At 44.4% G+C, this 21,730-nt stretch overlaps 1 protein-coding gene across 2 annotated transcripts in view; it reads right to left on the bottom strand.

Annotated features, from left to right (window-relative positions):
* Positions 1-21,730, bottom strand: part of MTM1 (myotubularin 1) — a 96,062-nt gene that overhangs the window by 31,486 nt on the left and 42,846 nt on the right. For both annotated transcript variants that reach the window (XM_055338582.1, XM_055338583.1), the window contains exons 6-7: positions 20,667-20,768; positions 589-672 (exon numbers count right to left, since the gene is read on the bottom strand). In XM_055338582.1, coding sequence (XP_055194557.1) covers positions 589-672; positions 20,667-20,768 — 186 coding nt within the window. The remainder of the gene's footprint in view (positions 1-588; positions 673-20,666; positions 20,769-21,730) is intronic.

The raw sequence follows: 21,730 nt of genomic DNA, 5'->3' as shown, positions 1-21,730 counted from the left end.
AAAGATCGGGTTAAACCAGAGGTCAGATTGCGGCTCTTGTACATAATACACACAGGCTCTTCTGCACAAAAATGCCATGAGAGACCTTTGTCCCTGAACGGCAACATTGTGCCAAGCCTCTTGCCTTTGTTACAGCAAATAAACATGCACGTGGGTGAAGTTTACAGAAGAGAGCAATAAAAGCAATTCTAATACAAGTTTATCGAAGCTTTCTTAGAAAAGTCATCATTACAGGGAAAGGGTTCTAATTCACTTCAGTCTGCAAACCAGAATAAATATAATTTGAATCTACCTGTCAGTGACAGTTAAGCCCCTAGATATGTAAATATATAGTGACATGAATTCCTAAATAGTAAGGTATAGAACTTTGATTTTTCTAGACTCCATGTATTTGATTCATTTCATGAACATATCATATGGCTACGGAATGAGCTCATAAATTACACAGTAAAAGATAAAATAAGCTATAACTGCCATTTACACTGTACTTCGCAAGGATTCCACTGATGCTCGAGGAGCATGACCGACAAAATACTGTCACCATACATGTTTGCAATTCACGGCTTCCCACGCAGCTTACTGACTTACCTGCCTTCTGTATTCTTCGACTGGATTATAAACTGTCCACCCATCCACGTTAAACTTTTCTTCGTTTAGAAATGCAAATATTGGCTAGAAAAGGCAAAAGGAAAAAAAGAATTTAAAGTTCAGCGTGACGGAACTAATAGTCTACTAATACTATGTCCTCCGCGTTTTCACCCACCAGATTTGCCTACCATGAAATCACAACCCAAAGCGAGCCTTTCAAAAAGGAATTAAGAATGGAAAATGCACACCAGGCTTCATGCTACCTTCCATCTTGAGGAATAATTACTTCTTAGACCTCAATTTTCTATGGCTACAAACATCTCTTTTAAATTATTCTTTTATAGATAAAGTTCCATGAAAATCAGATTTCCAGACCAAAACACACCTGCTCATTTTGAACAGTATTAGCAATTGATCAGGTAAGAGCCATTTAAAAAAGAAAAAAAAGGAAATTCAAGAATAACTATTAAACCGACAACTGTCTCTGATGGGAACAATGACATGTTTATCTATTTTAAAAGCGACAGGATGTTAGGAAAATCCTTAATTAACTGTTCTCTGTGAATTCTGAATCAATGCCCTGATCTCTGTGAAATAACAGGACCCAGACCTCTCTTCTCTCTCTGTGCTCACTCTGGAGGCGATATTGATGAATTTTACGGCTTCAAATACCATCTATACTCTAGTGACTCCCAAGTATCCATGGCTCTCCAGCCCCGACTTGGATCTGCAGGCTTGGCTGTCCAAGGGACCACTGTAGGACTCCAGCCTGCCCCGAGAGGCGTCTGGTGGACTCCAAAGTTAACACATCCAAAGCCAAACCCCTCAATGCCCCCCATTCTGCTCCTCCCACTGCCTCCCCATTTCAGTAGATGGCAGCTCCGTTCTTCTAGTTGAGCCCAAAACCTTGGTGTTATCCTCATCAACTCACAGCCATCATCCTGGTCTAAGCCTCAACCATCGCCCATGTGCATCATTATAATAACCTCCTGCCTGGTCCCCTACTTTTCTCTTCACCTCTAAAGTCAGAGTAATAGTGTCACAACCCAAGTCACCTCAAGTCATTCCCCTGCCCCAAATCCTTCTGTGGCTTTCCATGTCATTGGGGGTCAAAGCAGAAGTCTGTCCAATCGCCCACCGAGCTGTCCACCATCTGGCCACAGCCCCTAGCAGGCCTCTGCCCTCCCACTGCTCACCCCACTCCTGCCACACTGGCCTCCAGTGCTCATCTCCAAAAGCACCAAGCACATACCAACATCAGGGCCTTTCCACCTGCTGTCCAGCTGTCAGAAACCTTTTCCCCCATGGCTTTCCCCTCTACTTCTTCACATCCCTGCTCCAATGTAACCTTAATCAGTAGGACTTATTCTGACACCCTATAGAAAAACTACATGCTACCCCCCCAGAACAGCACCCCCTATTCTCCTTCCCATTTTATTTTCCCCTATTATCTGTGATCATTTGACAGATTATATATGTACTTGCTTACTGTTGGACTCCTACTGTCCCCTCCCCTAGAACATGGGCTCCATAAAGACAAGACACCTGCTTTGGTCACATCCTGTCTCCCCAGTAACTGGAACAGTATTGGGTCCATTGTAGGCAGAATATGTATTTGTTGCCCCAGTGAAAATGTGAAGCTTCTACAGCCCCTGTACAACGACTTTCTCTGGAGGCACTGTGTTTGGGCACTTTTTCCTCTAGTATCTCCCCTGCCACCCATTTTCCTGTCATTAACCTATAATTTAGCATGCCAGCATTCCCCCCCCTACACTACAGAGAATTTCTGGAAAAGCCTTGCTTGGTGGCAATGGTTTTACATATTTAAAAAGCAAGAGAAAAAAAAAGCAAGAGGTGGGGATCCCTGGGTGGCGCAGCGGTTTGGCGCCTGCCTTTGGCCCAGGGCGCGATCCTGGAGACCCGGGATCGAGTCCCACGTGGGGCTCCCTGCATGGAGCCTGCTTCTCCCTCTGCCTATGTCTCTGCCTCTGTGTGTGTGTGTGTGTCTCTCATGAATCAATAAATAAAATCTTAAAAAAAAATAAAAAGCAAGAGGTTTAAGGTAAAAACTGATCAAGAACAAGATCTGGACTGTCTTCTTGAACTTTCTAAAGCACAGGGCACCCTCAGCAGGTCTCAATTCTAGCAGTGGTCAGCCCAAACGCTGTGTGTTCTGCAACAGGTGGCACACTGAGCACGTGACATGGATCCAGCTAAGCAATTCGTTGAGGCTTTAGACTGACATGGAATCCACGGCAATACTTAATTATTCATACCACTGCAGGAAACAAGTGATTTCTGTGTTAACTGAAGTTTAACTCAAAGACTGGCGCACTTTTGATGAAAACAGCCCTAAAATATATGGTGTACTTCTTCATCCTAAACAGGATCTGTAGAATGTATGAAAGCACTCTCTTGGTGACATCGGAGTACTGGATATTATACTGATCAGTACCTGGCACAGGTAAATACTCAATACTGCTGACATACTTGTAGAAGGCAGATGCTTAGAGACATAGGGCTGTGGTACCCCTTAGAAGAAGACGTATATAAGCTGCTTTCTTGAAATCAGTTCCTGATCTCAACTTTTTTTTTTGTTTTCTGTTCATGTTGTTTATTTTCAGATATTTGCACCTTTCCCATGGAGCTCAAGTAAATATGGTGACCTTTCAAAAACAAAGAATAAGACTACGAACTCAAAGGCCAGATAAACCTTTCTCTCCAGAAAAAGCATCATGTGTGTTAATGCTATCAGTATCCTTTGAGTTGCCAGCAGCATTTTCAACATAACTATTTTTCAGTCACAAATAATAAAGCAATTCCTTTCTTGCTCCAAATATTCTCTTGTATCTTATATTAAAATTACTAATAAGTATAAGTTTACAAAATTATTATCAGAAGATGAAAGTTATATAGCCCAAACCAAAATTATCTCCTTAATTTCTTTAATATGCTTGCTTTAAGGGAATTCTGAATGCAAGTAATATACAAAATATTGTCATTAATAGGAGAGTGGGTACAATGTCCTCACAGTTGCAACATCTCAGGTGGCCTTTCTCAAGAAATCATTCTGGAATAACACATCATGTTCGAAGTGACATCCAGATATCTAGGATAAGACCATGAACTGGCATCCTTTACCTCTGAAACATGCTTCTGAGAACTCTACAATGGAAACAGCTCTGAGGTTAAGAGCTAAGAGCCAGACTTGGAGCTCAGATATTTCAGAAAAAGTTTATGAATCACCTAACAGCCAGATACACATGAAATATTCAGGAGTACATCTAATACGGAATTGGAGCTTAAGGTAATCATCCAAATAAAACAGCTTACAATTACAAGAAAAAATATAATTTAAATTTTTATTTATTTATTGGGGGGTGGAGAGCAAGCGGGGAAGGGGCACTGGGAGAGGGGAGAGAGAATGTTAAACAGACTCTGCACTGAGCAGGGAGCCCAACACGCGGCTCAATCCCATGACCCCGAGATCATAACCTGAGCCTTTCAAAAACCAAGAGTTGGCCACTTAACTGCACCATCCAGGTGCCCCAAGAGAAAAATATTTTTTAAAAAGCACTACTTGTTAGTTTTTCAAGAAAAACACAAGGTAAACACAAAGTTGTTGATACTTGGCTCTACTGAGAGGCAAGCATTCAAAAAGGACCAATTTTCTAAAGTTGGATGTACTCAGACTTACTTCCCAGATATTTTCATTTTTACCTTTTTTTCCCTATTAAAGATTCAGGTAAGAGAAAGAAGCAAGAGTTTTAAAACACAAGCTCTCAACAGAGTGACATAAAGGTGGATTATTACAAAAGCCACTAAGCACTAAAGCAAGGCAACAAAACCCTTCAGCCATACCTCATTATTACAAAGTGGTGACTTGTCTAATTAAAGGTCCTGTCTGAAAACTGTTAATACCTTAAGTTAATGGGTTACATGCCTTGAGATTTTTAGCTGGCACTTATTTTCTCTTACAGACAATATATATGTTTTTTAAGGTTTTGAGTCTTTTCGGACTTAGCAGGTAGCCATTTCCAGTTATTCCTCACTATCACCCTGGGTCGCTGGGGACCCTGTCTTTGGGAATCCCAGGTGCCACAGAGAGAACTTCCCTTTCTGAGGATGGAGCCAGGAGTCGGGCCATCATTAAGCTGGTCACACACACTGGTCCCGGAATCAGGAGTGTGTTGGGGAGCCCCAGCTCAGGAAAGCCCCCAAGCCTAGGGTTGTGCCCAATGGGGGCTTCGGGAGGCTCTCCACAGCTTTCTTCCTCCTGGGGCCTGGTCCCTCAGCCGGGCTCTGCCTTAGGGTCAGGAGAAGGGGTCTCAGAAGGGGGGCGCTCTCCTGTGATGAGATGCTAGGGGATGCCCAGGCTCCACCTCGCCCCACCCCACCGAGCCAGAATTTCCAGAGGCAAGGGATGGGGGTGGCTGCCCTGATCCTGAAGGGCCACGTGCAGTAAGTAATACACAACCACACTACTCAAGAACACAGCCCCAGGCTTCTGAGTGTGCTGGCTGTCGGCAGGGGGCGGAGGGGGCTGCTTCACTTTTTTTAGAAAGTAATTTTGAAATACTTACAGATTCAGAAGAAGTTACAAAAATGTACAGGGAAATCCCATATGCACCTTGCATTCAGCCTCCCCAGTGTGAGTACCTTGAATAGCTGGAGTACAGTATCAAAACCAGGAAACAGACACCCTTACATGCTTACCCTGGCTTCAAGGGAGCAGGTCTATCGTTTATTTGGCTCTATATTAGTATTTGGGCATGTCACCAATGCAGATTCCTACTAGTCAAGAGATACCATGCATGGAGATTTAAAAAAAAAAAAAAGCAATCACGTGCATTTTTTCCAGGATTAAAAATAGCACAATGTAACATTTAAAAAATGTTAAAGGACAAAGTTGAGATGAAAATCTCTGATTTCACACTAGGGATAAAAACAGCTCTGACAAAGAGAATGTAACTTGTCATTTAAATTTTCCTACATTTATCACTGTTGTGTCTCGTGGGGGGGAAAATCTGAAAGGACAACAGGTTTTAGCTTTCATTTATTTGCCCATTATTTTAAGATGGCACCTATATGAAGATGTACCAACTCACTTAAAACACCTAGACTGGATTTATTGCTATTTAATACACTCTATAAATGTCGATCAACTCATGAGTTTCCTTCCTTCTTTTGAGGTGACAGCATTGTCCCATGAATTGGAATTCCTACATTTCATGAAGCCCCTTGCGGACAGCCTCTTCCCTCGAAGACTCGACACACTGTGTCTCAGAACTAGATTCTGGAGAGTCAGATTTGTAAAAATTGAGTATTGTGCAAATGGGTGGCAGTTACAGAAGCAAACTATTCTCGTAGTATCCAGGTGAGTGAACTGATAAGCTATGTAGATTTAACAGTGCTTTCTTATTTATAAAAGATTTTATTTATTCACGAGGGACACACAGAGGGAGAGAGAGAGGCAGAGACAGAAGCAGGCTCCATGCAGGGAGCCTGATGTGGGACTCGATCCCGGGTCTCCAGGATCAGGCCCTGGGCTGAAGGCAGCGCTAAACCACTGAGCCACCTGGGCTGCCCTAACAGTGCTTTCAAACGATGCTGCCACCATGCATGGACACGAGTTTTAGGAAGAGCAGACCTTTTTTGGGAAGTAAACCAACTCTAACTCTGAATACATAGCATTAAAAATCCAGAGGACTGTTCACTCACTTCTCCTTTCCTCATGGAATTTTGCAGTGTCTCAACAGGAATTTAAGTGAGCTTTTTTTCCCCCTCTAATTTGATTTCTGAAATTGAAGACACCCGCCTTTTTAAAAGCTTCCATCTACCGTTTAATGGTGCAGCAATGTAAAATCACCTCATTTTCATCTTTCAGGTTACACTTAAGAAACAAGACCTCTTCATATAAGGAAAAAAATTCCTTTCATTAAAGTTGGCTGGAAAAAAGCCAAAATTTTTAAGAAAGAACCACAGGACGTACTGAAACGTGGCAAAGTTTATAGTTCAAAGTAACATCTTTCATGTAACTGCATCAAAAGTAAGTTAATCCAAAAATCTGACAAGAGTCTCATAGGTCAAAAGCACCGAGCACATAAATTACCATTTATACTTCCGTTTACTTAAATAATTCCCCCAGTCCTCTTTCTACCACCTTCCCTGGGGAAAGTGGCTTCATATCTTTGGGTTGCCATCGCCTTCATATAGAAATGCACATATTCACTTATTCAGGAGGAAAAGACCCCAAAGTACATCTGAAACATCAGCTGAAACCATTTGGATAAAAAGCCTTCTTTCCTACTTGCCCAAAATCATAATCATTTAAAGTGACATTTCTCAAAGTTCATATGCCACACCTCCTCTCACTATACCTGTCTTTCCTGGCAATTTTGGCTACGTCTGTGAAAATGCCAACGATTACACCTGGGCCTGGCAAATAAACCTCACCCTGGAGACAGCTCCAGGTCTATATAGCCACCTGCCACATCGATGTCTATGTCTAGTCCTATAGACACTCACAACTCCACACATCTGAAATGGAAGGCACCGGTCTTCTTCACTACCCCCCTATGCTCCTCATCTTGACCTCTGGTGCCACTGCCCACCCACTGGGTGGATTCTTCCTCACAGGCTGGGTCCTTCCCTATCATGTCATCCCTCATCATAACTATGTTCACACCATCAACGAATTCTACTGATCTTCTAGATCTTCCTCAAATCCATTCTCTCCTGTCCTCCCCATTGTCCCATTTCAAGGACTCATTATCATGAATCTGGGGGAGGAACAAACATCCCCAGAAATAAACTCCTGTCCCACTCCATCCAGTCTGCATGCTACAGCCCAAGTCTTTGAAATTGAAATTTAATGTCACTTCCCTGCTTCAACCCCTTGAATGGCTCCCCTCCCATTCAGATACAAAGTAGAACTTCTTGGTGGGGCATGGTAGGCTCTGTGAGCTCTGGGGCCCAGCCTCCTCATCTAGCATCATCTCTCACCACTACCACCCACATGGACACCAACTCACATGTGAGTCCAGTCTGTGTCCAGCCTCTTCACATTTGCACATACCACATACTTGGCCACAGCCCTTTCTGCCTGGCTAACGCTCTTCCTCATTGTCCAGGATTCACATCCTCTAGGAAGCCATCCTTGACACCAAGCCCCTTACTTCCTGCTCCCCTGATACCCTGTGCACATGCATCTGTATCATATGCATTTGTCTGTCCTCCCGGACAAGTGGGCATGAGCCCCAGCTCCCCGAACCTAGCCAGCAGGCAGGCAGGCATTGCGTAAGTGTCTGGAGAGGAAAAGCAGGGAGGAAAGGGATGGAAAAGAGGAGGAGTGAGGAGAGGGCTGCCCTAGCTGACTTTGCATCTCATAAAGCCTCAGTGGTTAAAAGAACATTACTGGTACCTAAAGGGTGATTGATGCAAGAAAAGAAACACCCAGAAATCAAACACAGAGACCTAGCTGTATGATAAAGGTGGGATTTCAAATAAGTTAGTCAACAAATGGTGTTGCAACAACAGTGGAAGAAAGATTTGGATCCATATTTTACATGGTAACCCTGAATAAATTCCAAATTGATGAAATATTTACATTAAAAAAAAGAGCCTGAAGTTTTAAAGGAATATTCTAGGGATAATTCTTCCATAACTCCGAGTGAAGAAATCACCCCTAACAGGGATATAAAACCCAGGAGCTATAAAAGAAAACTCTGTAGACAAGAGTTAACAACCTAGCAGGCCCAGCTGCTCCCCTTAGCTCTGCTTGTGAGGCTGGACTCTGGGAACCTGGGTCTCAGGAGAGTTCCCATCACTCCCTAACTGATAAGAGTGGTTTATGGTGCCTCAATGTATAAACGTGGTTTATGCTTAACCCTCACTTTCCTTCTGAGAGGCAGTGATTGGGGTACACGCCAGGCAGAGGATGTCTCATAACCAGCCTCCAATAAAAACTGTGGGTGCCAAGCTTCCCTGGTGGGTACATATTTCCCATGTGTTGTCTCAACTTGTTGCTGTAGGAATTAAGTGTCTACTGTGTAACTCTGCTGGGAGAAAACTCTGGAAGTTTGTGCCTGGTTTCTCCCTATGCACCTTTTCCTTTTGCTGCTTTTCCTCTGTACCTTTTTGCTGTAATAAATCACACTTGTGAGAATGGCTATACATTAAGTCTTCTGAATTCTCCTAATGAATCGTTAAACTCGGGGTGGTCATAGAGACCCCCATCACAAAAAAAATTGATAAATACAAAGATTTTTTAAAAAATTCCCATAGCAAAAGCCACCATAGTCAAAAGACATGGGGAAAATATTTGCAACTTGTATTATGAGTGTAGCTATTACATAAAGAACTCCTACAATTAACAAGAAAAAGACCAATATCCCAAAGGAAATATAGGCAGAAGCCACAGAGAATCAATAGAAATACAAAGAGCTCATACCAAAAGATATTTAATTCCAGTCAAATAGGATAAATACAAAATAAAATTATGAATCCACATTTTTACCTATTAGATTAGTGCAGATCAAAAAATCAGAAAGCATTCTGGATTGGTGCAATTGGCTAACGGTCCCTCAAATATGTCCATGTCCTGAACCCTGTGACCCATGTCACATTATCATTCATGGCAAAGAGGAATTAGGTTGTCAATGGAATTAAGATTTCCAGTCACCTGACTTTAAGATAGGAAGAGTACCCTGGACTTCCCAGGAGTGCCAATGTCACCGTAAGGATCCTGAGATGTGGAAGGAAGCAGAAGAGCTGGAATCAGAGAAGGACAGTGACAATGGAATAAAGTCAGAGTAATTTGAAGGACTCAACCACTGCTTTGGGCTCTGTAGATGGAAGAGGCTGTGAGCCGAGGAACATGGGTACCTCTAGAAGCTGGAAAATACAGTCTAAGAAATGGATTCTCCCCTTGAACCCCCAGAAGACACACAGCACCACACATACTCTGACTTTAGTCCAGTGAGATCCATTTTGGACTTTTGACTTCCAGAATTGTAAGATGTCAGACTCATGTTTTTATAAGGCACCAAGTTTGTGGTCGAGTACTACAGAAGCTACAGGAAACTATAATAGTTGGAGGGGACGTCTGGAAACAGCACTCTGACACACTGCGTGTGGGAGTGAAAGCTAGCACATCTTCTCTTAGGGATATTTGGTAATAGTAATTCTACGTCTAAAAACGTATCCTACAACAGACATGAGCACATTCAAGATGATGTATGTGCAAGGTTACACTCACTGCAGTTTATATAAGAGCAAATGATCAGAAATGATTTCAATATCCATCAATTGAGGTTTGAAGAAAGTATGGTACGGTCAACAGAATGCTGTATGGTCATAAATAGGGTGAAGAAACCCACTCATTAGGCGATATCTATTGGTAAATTTAAAAGCAAGGTATGGGAGCACCTGGGTGGCTCAGTGGTTAAGCATCTGCCTTTGGCTCAGGTCGTGACCCCCAGGTCCTGGGATTGAGTCCAGCATCAGGCTCCCCATAGGGAGCCTGCTTCTCCCTGCCCATTTATCTCTGCTTCTTTCTGTGTCTCTAATGTATAAATACATAAAATCTTTAAAAAATAAAAATAAATAAAAGCAAGGCATGGAAGAGCACATATAGCAATACACCACTAGGGTCAAAGGGGGGAAAATCTGACCAACAAGCTACATGAATAGGGCCTAAATGATCACTCGTAACAGTCCGAAGGAGTTGTCTGTGTGGTGGGGAATGGGATGGGTGGAAGGTGCCTGGGGTGGGATAGTTTTACTACATACCTGTCTTAGTTCCAGCCAGTATAACAAGTTACCATAGACTGGCTGGCTTACAACACCTCTGAAAAGCCCCAACTCCAAATACCATCACGCTGCAGGAGTGGGGTTAGGATTTCAGCATATGATTTTGGGAGGACACAGACATTTGGTCCATAACAGTACCTTTAATACTTCCCAAATTTTCAGTTATGGATATCTGTTAGCTATTTGCAAAATTTTAAAGTAGTGCTTGTTGAATAAATGCCCTTTCTAAACAGAATATTCTTACCAATGCTGGTTCTTAATTCATTCACTCTATTGACCTTAGTATATTATTTCAACCAACATTTACCAAGGTCCTACTATGAACAAGGTATCAAGTAGAGAAGAAGATGAATAAGACACAGGCACCGTGTTTAAAGGGTCAGAAATTCTCCAAAGGACAGTGACAAGGAGGGCACAACTATTAACCACATAAAGAGGAGCACAGGTAAAGCACGTAGGGCTCCAGAGAATGCCTAGGTTCCTTCTAGAGAGATGGACCTGAAAGGATCCAATGACTTTGGACATGATAATCACAGTGATGATGAAAAGACACAAATGGCAGCCAAAGTCATGGAATACTAGGCCACCAGCAAACAGGTCCAGAGTGTAGGAGGGGTAGGAAAATGCAGGGCCAGTTGAGAGGTGAGGCCACATTTTGGGGGAGACAGGTTGCATTTATGCTGACGCAGAGGGAGGAACTGTGGATGTTTTGGGGGTAGAAGAATGAGAGCCCAGCCCAGGAGGAGGAACGTGATACATGGCACAAGCAGGGGTGGACTGGGAAGGGGGCAGAAAGGAAGCAGGAAAACCAGTCCAAGGATGATTCCATCACTGGAGAAAAGAAGAGATAAAAACCTGAACCAAGTCAGGCTAGGGAGGAAGAATCCTCTGGATTCATGAAATGTTCAGGAAAAAGGAAAGTTTCCAAGGGTTGGAAGTGTGATGGTATAGATGCCCTAACTGAGCCTTCTACTGAAAATGTCTATAAATGCTGGATAAAAGAGAAACGTTTTTTAAACTGCTCTAATGAGCTAGCTAGGGAGGAACAAATACCCAGAAGTTGAAAACTAACCACAAACAGGAATGTAGAGAGCAAAAGGAAAGCACTGGCTCTTACCTCGGGGCACCCACAGAATTGATTTTCATGGCCTCTTGGGGTACAGGAGACAGGACATAAAGGCCCGGACCCACCCCAGATGCCAAGATGCGCATGAGACTGGAAACCACCTTCGGTAGAGACTGGCCTAGCAGCAGAGGTAGAAATGAGTGTTACAACCTCAGGGTAAGGACAAATAGGGAGTAGCCCCCCGAGATTCCAAGGAACTTAACTTGTCCAGATTATTGGTGTTGATCGAGGGGAAAAAGAAAAAGTCTCCACTGCTGTCCCCCACCAAGAATTTCTAGCCACAAGGCAGCTCTTAAGCAGCGTGTAGCCCAAACTCCTAAAGCTTGAATGGTCCAAACAACATCAGGCAGGGAATATAATTCGTAACCGACCCACACCGGGAATGCCCTAAGATGCTTAGCAGAAGGGAACATCAAACTGCCTTCGACCCTGGCCTCCAAGTATTCCCACAGAGGTCCGAGGAATAGGAGTTCAAAAGCAAGGATCATAGAACATCCTGGGAAACTAGACACCACGAGCCAGCACATAAGAACTCGGCAGACCAGGCTCGGATGCAGAGAGCCGTGGTGAATGAAGTCAAAGACATGACGCCCAGGAGCCAGGGGGATGCTCCAGATATCATACTTCCTTATGCCTTATACGTGTTTTATAAACACTGGCTTGTAGCTACTTGGTGGTTCAAAAAACCTTTGAAGGGAGAAGTGGCTTGAGAATTCGCAGGGTCTTGAGTCACATGCAAAAGAATAGCTCCCCTGGAGCAGGAGGGTGAGAAGTCAGACGAGCTCTGAAGTGAGTGACTGCCGAGGACGTGCAGGCAGGCAGTGCACACTGCGCTTCGGGACATGGATGGCAAAGCGAGGGCAGTCCTGCCAGGAGCACAGTTCTAGGAGTTGGGGAGCAGGGAAAAGAGAGAGGCTGAAAGAGGCCGAGGGCCAAGTCCTGGAGGTGGCAGGAAGCACGAAGAGACCCTCCACTGGCCACATTTACTGCTTATCCAAGAAAAAGGAGTCCTGCCCAAAGAGAAGATAGAGAACTAAGACCCTACTTCAGTCCTAAAGCCACATCTAGGCTGAAAAGCAGGTGTGTGTGTGTGTGTGTGTGTGTGTGTGTGTGTGTTAGAGAGAGAGGGGGAGGGAGAGAGAGAGAGAGAGACTGTACACACATGGCACTGCTTCTCATTTCAACTGCCTTCTGAAAATGAGCTGTTTGCTTTTTTATCTATTCCGTGGTCAGCCTAGGAAGTGAGAGACCACTAAATTTCAGCCCGAAATTTTTTAAATCTCCAAGCAATTTATAAAAATGTTCCCCAATTCTGGGCTGAAAAATGAAGGCACAGTAAAAGTACCTTTGTTGCTAATTGCCTATTCACAGGATCATTTACCCCTTTCGTTCGAGCAATTGAAAAGGATGTGCGCCCCCGTAACCCGCTTTGGTAATTTTTATGCAATCATTTTTACAAGCAAGTACAATTGGACTTGAGCCAGGGCAGCCACAAGGTAGAAATGACACAGTGCTTAAGCCGTATGACGGGGTTTGAAATGGTTCAGCAAAGCGAGGCAGAAAGAAGCAGGCGCAGACCCTGAGAAGCAAAGGCAGCGGTCCCGAACAGCTATAAATGCTGCCAGGTCTCCAGAAAGGTGCTGCCCATGGCAGGAAGTGCCAAGTGGAAGGCTGCTGGTCTCTAGGGAAAGGGCTTTGCAATCCAGCTGTTTCTCACCTTCTCAAAAAGCACAGCCAGCGGAGTGGCGCTCTCCGGTGCCTATTCCTACCACCCATGTGAAGGTCAAGTATACCAGGACACACAAGACACCAAAAGCCTTTGCAACTACATGAGCGCTAAGGAGCTCAGAGTAACAAGGGGCAGAAAAGGCTGCAATGCCCGCAGAGCTTAACCCAGAAGATGCAGGAACATATACAGCACCGAGACACACGCGCCTGAGGGAGCCGTGCTACCCTGGATGTAGGAGTCCTGCGTGGGGTCAAAAGATGGACAGAAAAAACAAGGGCAAACCATTTCTGAAGAGTACTGCTGCTCCCTATTTCCCGTTTCTAGTTAGGGGGCTTTCTGGATTTAACACACAGAAATTTAAGACTTTCTACTAATCCTTTATCAAAGTACAACCAATGGTTTATGAATAAGGATCCTAACCTTATCCACACAGCATCTTTCTTTGAAGGGGCTGAAAGTGTCTCACGTATTATCACAATTACTTTATTAATACTCTGGGCGGGGGGAAAAGTGTTTTGGGGTAATTGTCCTTCTTCTTTGCACCTGCTGGGAAAATGGGGTGCTAATGCACAGCTGACATTCAAAGGGCACTTAACTGCCTGTCAGGCACTGTTGTAAACAGTTTATGTTTAATTCTCACAAAAACTCCATGGGGTAGAGACTGTGATTCTCCCCACTACAGAGTTGCCAAGCAGGTAAGTGACCGACCCAGATTCAGATACGGGCCTCTGGACTGCACACCATGTGCTCGTGACCACATAGCAGAAAGGCTCTCTCTGGCTCTCCCTCATCAGTGGTTGCGGTAAGCCTGGCAGCTGCATCCCAGGCTCAACTCCTTCCAGCTCTCCACTCTCCTATGTGAGGCTACTCTCCATGATTTTGGTCAAAACAGAGGCCCTTCGCTTACACACAATTCAAGAAAGTCCACGCGTGCCTATTGCTGTAGAGACAGATGGAAGTAACTTTACTAATGCCTAGATTCACTCAAAGTGCATTTGACTCTATATATTTTCCCATTATCTGAAAGGTTGTTTTTCCAACTCTCTAGATTATGATTAACAGAAAGCCGTACACTTTGCACCATGACCACATCCCTGTACACACACACCCCTCTGAAACAAATGTTTGACGAACCGTAGGTGTCTGTAGTATGGATTATGCTCTCAATATTTTCTCTTCTAGTCCATTTAAAAATGGTTGCAACCTAGTAAATTAATTTTATGACTCCATAATACATTGGGATTAATAGTTAAACACTCCCCTAAAATGTCTGTTCCTACCTTTAAAAAATTATGTCAGAAGCATTGTCACATTTCTTTTTTTTAAAGATTTTTTTTTCAGAGAGAAAGAGAAAAAGAGTGAGGGGGCCAGAGAAAGAGAGAGAGAATCTCAAGCAGAATCCCCGCTGAGTGCAGAGTCCAATGTGGGGCTTGATTCCAGGACCCAGAGATCATGACCTGAGCCAAAACCAGGAGTCAGGCACTTAATCGACTGAGCTACCCAGGTGCCCCAACATTATCACGCTTCTTATAAAAACGTATCATTTACCTAGAAGTAGCGTAGAGTCACAATGTAGTCTGCAAAACTGGTAAAATTGCTAGCATTTGTCAAGGCAAAACAAAAATAAAGCAAGAAAATAAACACTCTGGCTGAAGTAGAAAATGTTACGGGAACAATGTTCAAGTCTTACTGCACTGACATAATATGGAAACAATCAAATTAACAGGTTGACTCTGTGTGGCTAAACTACTCAAGTTCAATTCAAAGTTTAAGTCCCAATTTGAACACGCTGAGTGCGGACAATGCTAATGGGGAAGGAAGCCAGACAGAGCCAAAGGGGTGGTCTGAAAGCAAGGAGCCCACTGGTTCACTGTTCACCGGCTGGATTTGGAACCCAGCTCTCTTAGCCTTCAGACACCACCATTTCATGGAAACAACATCAAGCTTACTTCTGACCTTAAATGCTTACAATAAAAAAAAAAATCACAGAGATTATCTGCAGCTGGTTTAAGAGTTTCAATAATATTAACAAAGTGATATTTTTCCAGCAGGGCCCTTTGTGTTGTTCAATGCAATCAGGCTTAGATTAGGCTTCCAGGAAATCCCTTCCTGGCACACTCTCACATTCCCCACTGTGGCAGTTTGAAAACTTTTCTTTCCCTCCTGTCTCAGAGAAATAATTGTCCCTTCTTCTTTCCAAAACTGCCCTACAAACTGGGCTTAACCCCATCCCCCTCTGCCTTTCCCACCATCCTGCTTCAGAAAGATCCCTTCTCTCTTGCCTTGACAAGAGGCAAGGCTCCTCTCACCCCCCACAAATACACTCATTTGCCTTTTTCCGATTCCAAGTGAAATACTCATTCCCTCCACTTGGCTCATACCACTTTGTGTTTTGTCTTTTGTTTTTATTTTTTTTAAAGATTATATTTATTTATTAGAGAAACAGCATGATAGAGTGAACACGAGCCAGGGAGAGGAGCAGAGGGAGAAAGAGAAGCAGACTCCTTGCTGAGCAGGGAGCCCGATGCAGGACTCGATCCCAGGACCCCGGGATCACGACCTGAGCCAAAGGCAGACACTCAACCACTGAGCCACACAGGTGCTCATGTTTTTCATCTTTTTAAAAACACCCTCTTCTCTACTCTTTCTTTAGAGCCTTACCCACTAGTTTCTGTCCTCTCACGTAGGTTACTTTCTAGATTCAAAAAAGTTCAACAACCATATGCCAGCCACTATACTAGGAACTGGGACCCAAAGGATAGGAAACAAGGTCCCAATCTCCCAGTTAGGGAGTCTGGCCCCCGGGGAGCTTGCTACCATGGAATCTACAGGACCCTTCCCAGCCCTCCAGGCCCCTTGGCCCTCTGCGGCATGGCACAGCATGCAGGACATACTCACTCCTTGCAAACTGGCCGCTCCCAAACTTCTGGTTTCAGACTCCTCTATTACACACCAGGGCTACTTAACTAACCTGGGAGCCACAGACGAGCTTCAGAGGGGCTGAAACCCTAAAATTTTACGTAAAGTTTTGTACAGAAGTGCACTCTTCATGGGATGAGAAACTATCATTTCTATCATATTATCAAAGGAATCTGTCGCTCCCAACAGATTAAGACCCACGATTCCAAATCTACATCTCTAGATCCTTTTTTGGGGCCAGGCCTGAAATCGCTGCTGTCAATTCTCTCAAAAGGCCACAACAACGACAGCCACACAAACAAAACAGAACTCCCCATCTCTCCCTCCTTGCTGTTTTCTACCTGTTTCCCCAAACAAAATCCTTTTCTGACTTCCCTGCTCTGTCAACAGCACCCCACCCTCCTCATCACTCAAGCCACAAACCCCAGAGGGAAGGATGATTCAGCCTTCCTCGCTGTCCTCTCACCAGACTGCTGCCCAAGCGTGTCACCCACTGCCCCTGCCCCGGCCACCTGCACTGCGGGGTCCTAGTTCTGGCACCATGGCCCTCTCACCTGGCCCTCTGACGGCCCCTCGCAGGCTCCAGGAGCTCTCTCCTGCTGTCTAGTCTTCACAACCTTGTATTCCATCCTATCACTTATTTCAAAACCTTCCGTAGGTCTCCACTACTTCTCCAGGTTTTAGCTCCTTCCTTAGCAGAGCCCTCCGCCACATGACCCCAGATCTCCTCTTCCCCACGCTCCAACCACACAGCACCAGCCCCCCTCATAAACACTCCGCACTGCTTCCAGCTTTCCTTCTGCTGTGTGTTGAGGGTCAGGGTCTTGCCTCTGCCTGGAATTGCACTTCCTCCCCCGGAAATGATAAGCATCCTTCAAGGCTCAACCCAAATGACTATCAAATGTCATGCAGGCTTTTCCAACATAGGTTGGATGTGTTCTGTTCTCATCTTCCTGTGAACCCCCAGTGGACTTACCCTGAATTTCTCTGACAGCAGTGAAGGTACCTGTTCCATATCGGGGCCCTCCACATGCGTCCTATTACTTTTGTCATATCCTCAAATGGGACTAGGTATCATTCATTCATCCCGTACTCCTTACTCCTCATCTGCCCTCCCTGCTCCCTGACACCAGCGAACACATTACCTTGAAATGAACTTGATTTATGGGACGGTTGTACATGTTGATGTGAATAGCAGGAACAGATATGCCAAAAGCCATGTCAGTAGCTGATTTATTTTTTTTATCTGTATCTTGTATTACTTTGGTAATTAATTAATTAATTAAACAATTTATTTTTGTTTTACCAGTTTAACTTTTTTAAAGAAGATTTTATTTTACTTAATTGACACAGAGTTATAGCAAGAGAGCACAAGCAGGGGGAGGGGCAGAAGGAGAAGCAGACGCTCCACTGAGCAGGGAGCCCAATGTGGGACTCAATCCCAGAACCCCAGGATCAGGACCCGTGCTGAAGGTAGACACTCAACCACTGAGCCCCCCAGGTGTCCTAGGTGTCCTAACTTCCTTTTTAAAGATGACTTTTAGTGGTTAAAACGTAGGGGATGTACTTTTCCAAAAACTTCACATAAGCAATCTGGCTGACATTTTTTTCGTAAGTTTGTCACTTGCCTGATGTCCCAAGGAAAAAGCAGGTATTTCTAGCGCAGGTACAAAATCTAAGGCCAAAGACCACAGACTTGAGAAATGAACCCTTCTGTGGATTCCAGTGACAGCCACCCGGAATCCTAGGCTCTGGTGCTAGATCCATCCACAACACCCAGAAACTTGTCCCATACATTTCCATTAAATGGATTTTTCCTTCACTTTCTTTTTTTTTAAAGATTTTATTTATTTATTCATGAGAGACACAGAGGGAGGGAGAGAGAGAGAGAAAGGCAGAGACACAAAGGGAGAAGCAGGCTCCATGTTGGGAGCCTGACGTGGGACTTGATCCCGGGTCTCCAGGATCAGGCCCCGGGCTGAAGGCGGTGCTAAACTGCTGAGTCACCTAGGCTGCCCCTTCCTTCACTTTCAACTGAACTTGAGTTCAATTTTAAAAAGCCATCATTATACAACTCCCATGCAGAAGTCATTCTGGTGAGGTGAGAGAACTAATGGCTGTTCCCTGCCTCGATAAGCTCATAGTTTACCAGGAGGGAGGCAACTCCTACATAATTATTATTACATAAGGCAGGCTGACATAAGTGCTCTAATAGAGAGATCTGCAAAGTCTAATAAGCGAGGGGCAAGAAACCCCCCCCGGGGCTGCAGCAGGGGGGAGGATGCACATGGTACATAAAAGGACTCAGGACTGAGCAAGGTGGTGGAGGATGGGCTTTAAAGAGATAAGAAGCCTGCAGGTAAAGAGGATAGGAACACCAAAGCCTCTGCTCTGAGAAAGTTCTATGTATATCAGAGGAGCGCAGGGTGGTGCTGTGTGCTTGGAATGTAGGATATAAGCCACAGGAAGTCATGGAGTTTTTGTTTTTTTTGTGGAGGGTTGGACAGTGACATGATCGTCATTCACTTAAAAAACAACTGGCGCCACCCTTTGTAGAATCAACTGGAAGGGGAGAAACTGAAAGAAGAGAAGCCAGTTGGGAAGCATGGCTGAAAATGGGAAGCACAAGTAGAAATGGGAAGAAGTATGAGAGAGCCACCCATAAGTAGGACCTATAGGATTTGGAATAGATGTAGCTAAGGGACGCAAGGCACGGGACAAATATGACAGTTGACTTCAAGTTCTCAAACCTGAGCAACCAGAGGATCCTCCTAATTGGGGGCATATAGGCTGAAGAGCAGGTCTGTTGAGTTGCAGGGAGGTTGGGGGAGACAACAAGCCTGTGATTCTCAAGGACTTCCAGAGGAAGATGTTAGAGAGTTAGGCTTATTACACTCACTGGAGGCCAGTGTCGTGACTAGATTTCAAAATCACCCATATGGCAGCGACAGCTTATACTATGGGATGAAACGAAACCATCATGGCAAAGCAAAGAACATGGGAAGATGGCTGAAAGGGGACCATCACAGAGATGGTCCACTAGGGAAAGGACACAGGCAGCGGAGAGCAGGAAGGATAGTCAAGTTGGCAGAGTAACCCAGAAACCAGGACTTGCTAGAATGGGGTGCTCGAAACTGTTGAATGCCAGGGGGAAAGCAGACACAATGAAGACTGAAGCGAGCCACTAGGTTTGGTCAGTAAGAGGGCCTCAGTTCCAGAAAGGTACCTCCAGTAAAGCTGGATACTCAAATGGGTTGGAGGAATGAATAAACCAGAGATGAGAACAGACCGGAGATGAGAACAGACTCATCTTCAAGAGAAGGTTCTTTCCAGAAGTTTGGATGGAGGTGAGAGATGGGCCAGTAGTTTAGGAGACAGTGGATCTAATACTTGACTTTTTAGAGGACTAAACTCAAAAAGAGACAAAAGATGTCAGAGAAAGGGGATCTTATAGGAGAGGGACAGGGGCTTCTACTCTTTCAACCCTGCTGCATGTGCCATTCTTAAAATTTCTGATCATTTGGGGCCAGATACACAAAGCCCAAGATGGAACACATTCCCGAAGTGAATTTTCATGGATTAGACTTACATTCTCACTTTCACGAATATTCCAAAGATGTGTTCTCATAAAACTCTTTTTGCCCTGATCGTTAAAGAAATTGTTTAGTCCTAAAACAGCTTTTACATCACACATTTAATCAAAAACTGAGAAAAGGCTGAAAATGTGTTCCACTCTTAATCGTTACATTTGTTTTAAGCATTACATTTGAATCTGTAATCAACGCATGACTCATGGGGAGTACTTCATAAATCTTTCTAGACCTCCAGTCTTTGCATAATTGTGCCTTCCAACCGTCAACCGTGAATTTCCTTTGGCCGGAACAACTCTCGGTAAAATTTGGGAAGAAAGAAAACTTGCCTCACCAGATAAAGAAAAAAAAAAATCTCAGGTCCCTATTGCCAAAAAACCTAAAAGCCTTAGGGAGAAGGTCTACGTCACATATGGTCTCCTTTATCACCTTCAGTCCATGCAGTGCCATACCCATCCGAGACTCACAGTAAAGACAGTAAAGGCAATTATATATAATTTTTTAAAGAATTACTTCCTTGCTTGCCGCTCATCAGGTTGTCTGTCTCCAAGTTTGTTTAGAGCTGAGCAAGGGAGAAGAGAAAGGGAGAGAAGATACAAGTAAGGTATGGTGGCAAAAGGCAGTTGCCTACAGCCAGCCTTACCACCTCGTACCTTTAAAGAGGACAAGCCGAGGCTGGGGGTGTGAGGGGAACGGAGAGATGGGCTCCCCCAGGTGACACCTGGGGTGGGCCATCCCACACACCCTAGTAGAGGAGGGGCCCACTCCTCCTGGGAAGGGTTCAATCACCTTTAATGAACACCCTGGCACACACAGCACACAGGGAAGCACAGCACAGCGAGTGAATGAAAGGGGAGACACCCGAGGACCTCCCAGTGCCTAGGAGAACCATGGAATTTACCAGACTGTGGGCCAAGGGAAAGGCGTATCTTGTGAGGATCTCAAACATATCCCTCCTGCTGTGGCCTTCCTGTTTCAGCGCGAACCTCAGGTTCCTCATGTCCTGGGTGGGGGGGAGCAGAGAAATTGGACAGTTCAGCCTTCAAATAGAATGACATTCCTCAGCAAAATAAAACAAAAAACCCCAGAAAAACAAACAAAAAAACCTCTTCAACTAAAGGAGAAGATTCACTTACCTGAAAGGTAATTAATTAATCTAGATCACTAAGAAAATCACTTTGTTTGGTGGGACTTTTTGAAATATCCAGTTTAAGAAAACCTCAAAATACTCCCATCGTCGTCACTAATGTAAAGACAAAGCAACTAGTGCTAAAGAGCACACAAAACTAAAAATCATTGGATAACAAGAAAAATTAAACCTTGCCTTTGCGCACCATTTACGGTGTCTCTCTACTTCGACTGGTTTCTGCGGTATTGGCACTATAAAAGAGTATTTATTCCCAGCACTTTTCAAATATGTACCTGCTACCAGATATCCTCTCAAAAGCATCAAATAGGTCATGAAAATTTGGAAGCTCTCTCCCTCTGCCTCATGCTACTCCCAAGTCTCCCTCTGACACATCGGGAGATGACGGGCACTGTAAGTTCTCATACAAGTTAAGTCCTTGCCATCAAGTTTACCTGCACGGAGTTCTACATAAACCACAGCAAAGTACCCCTAGGCTTCCAGGAACACAACGTTAATGCTCCAAACTGGATTTTAAAAGGGGCTTTCAATACGTATCTCTTTGCTAAGCAAGAGAACCTTCTGACACCGAAACCAAACCAAAAAGAGCTCCATTAAATGTCAAGTTGTGTCACGTATCAAAATACATGACATCCTGTCTTATTTTCAAAGCGTGAGTGTTTTGGGTTGTCTCTGAAATCCATCACGGTGCTGTGACCGAGTGGCTGAGCACTAGAGACATCACATTGTGCCCTGCACTTTCAATTCAGAAAAACAAGCCCTGTGCCGGATCCCGGGGTACTTCAGGAGGGAGACTGCCGAGCTGGTCCCTGCCCTCT

This window comes from Nyctereutes procyonoides, unplaced genomic scaffold (genome assembly GCF_905146905.1).
Source record: "Nyctereutes procyonoides isolate TBG_1078 unplaced genomic scaffold, NYPRO_anot_genome, whole genome shotgun sequence".
NCBI classification, from domain to species: domain Eukaryota; kingdom Metazoa; phylum Chordata; class Mammalia; order Carnivora; family Canidae; genus Nyctereutes; species Nyctereutes procyonoides.
Note: the sequence above shows the minus strand (reverse complement) of the source record. Positions and strands in the feature narration are given on the sequence as shown.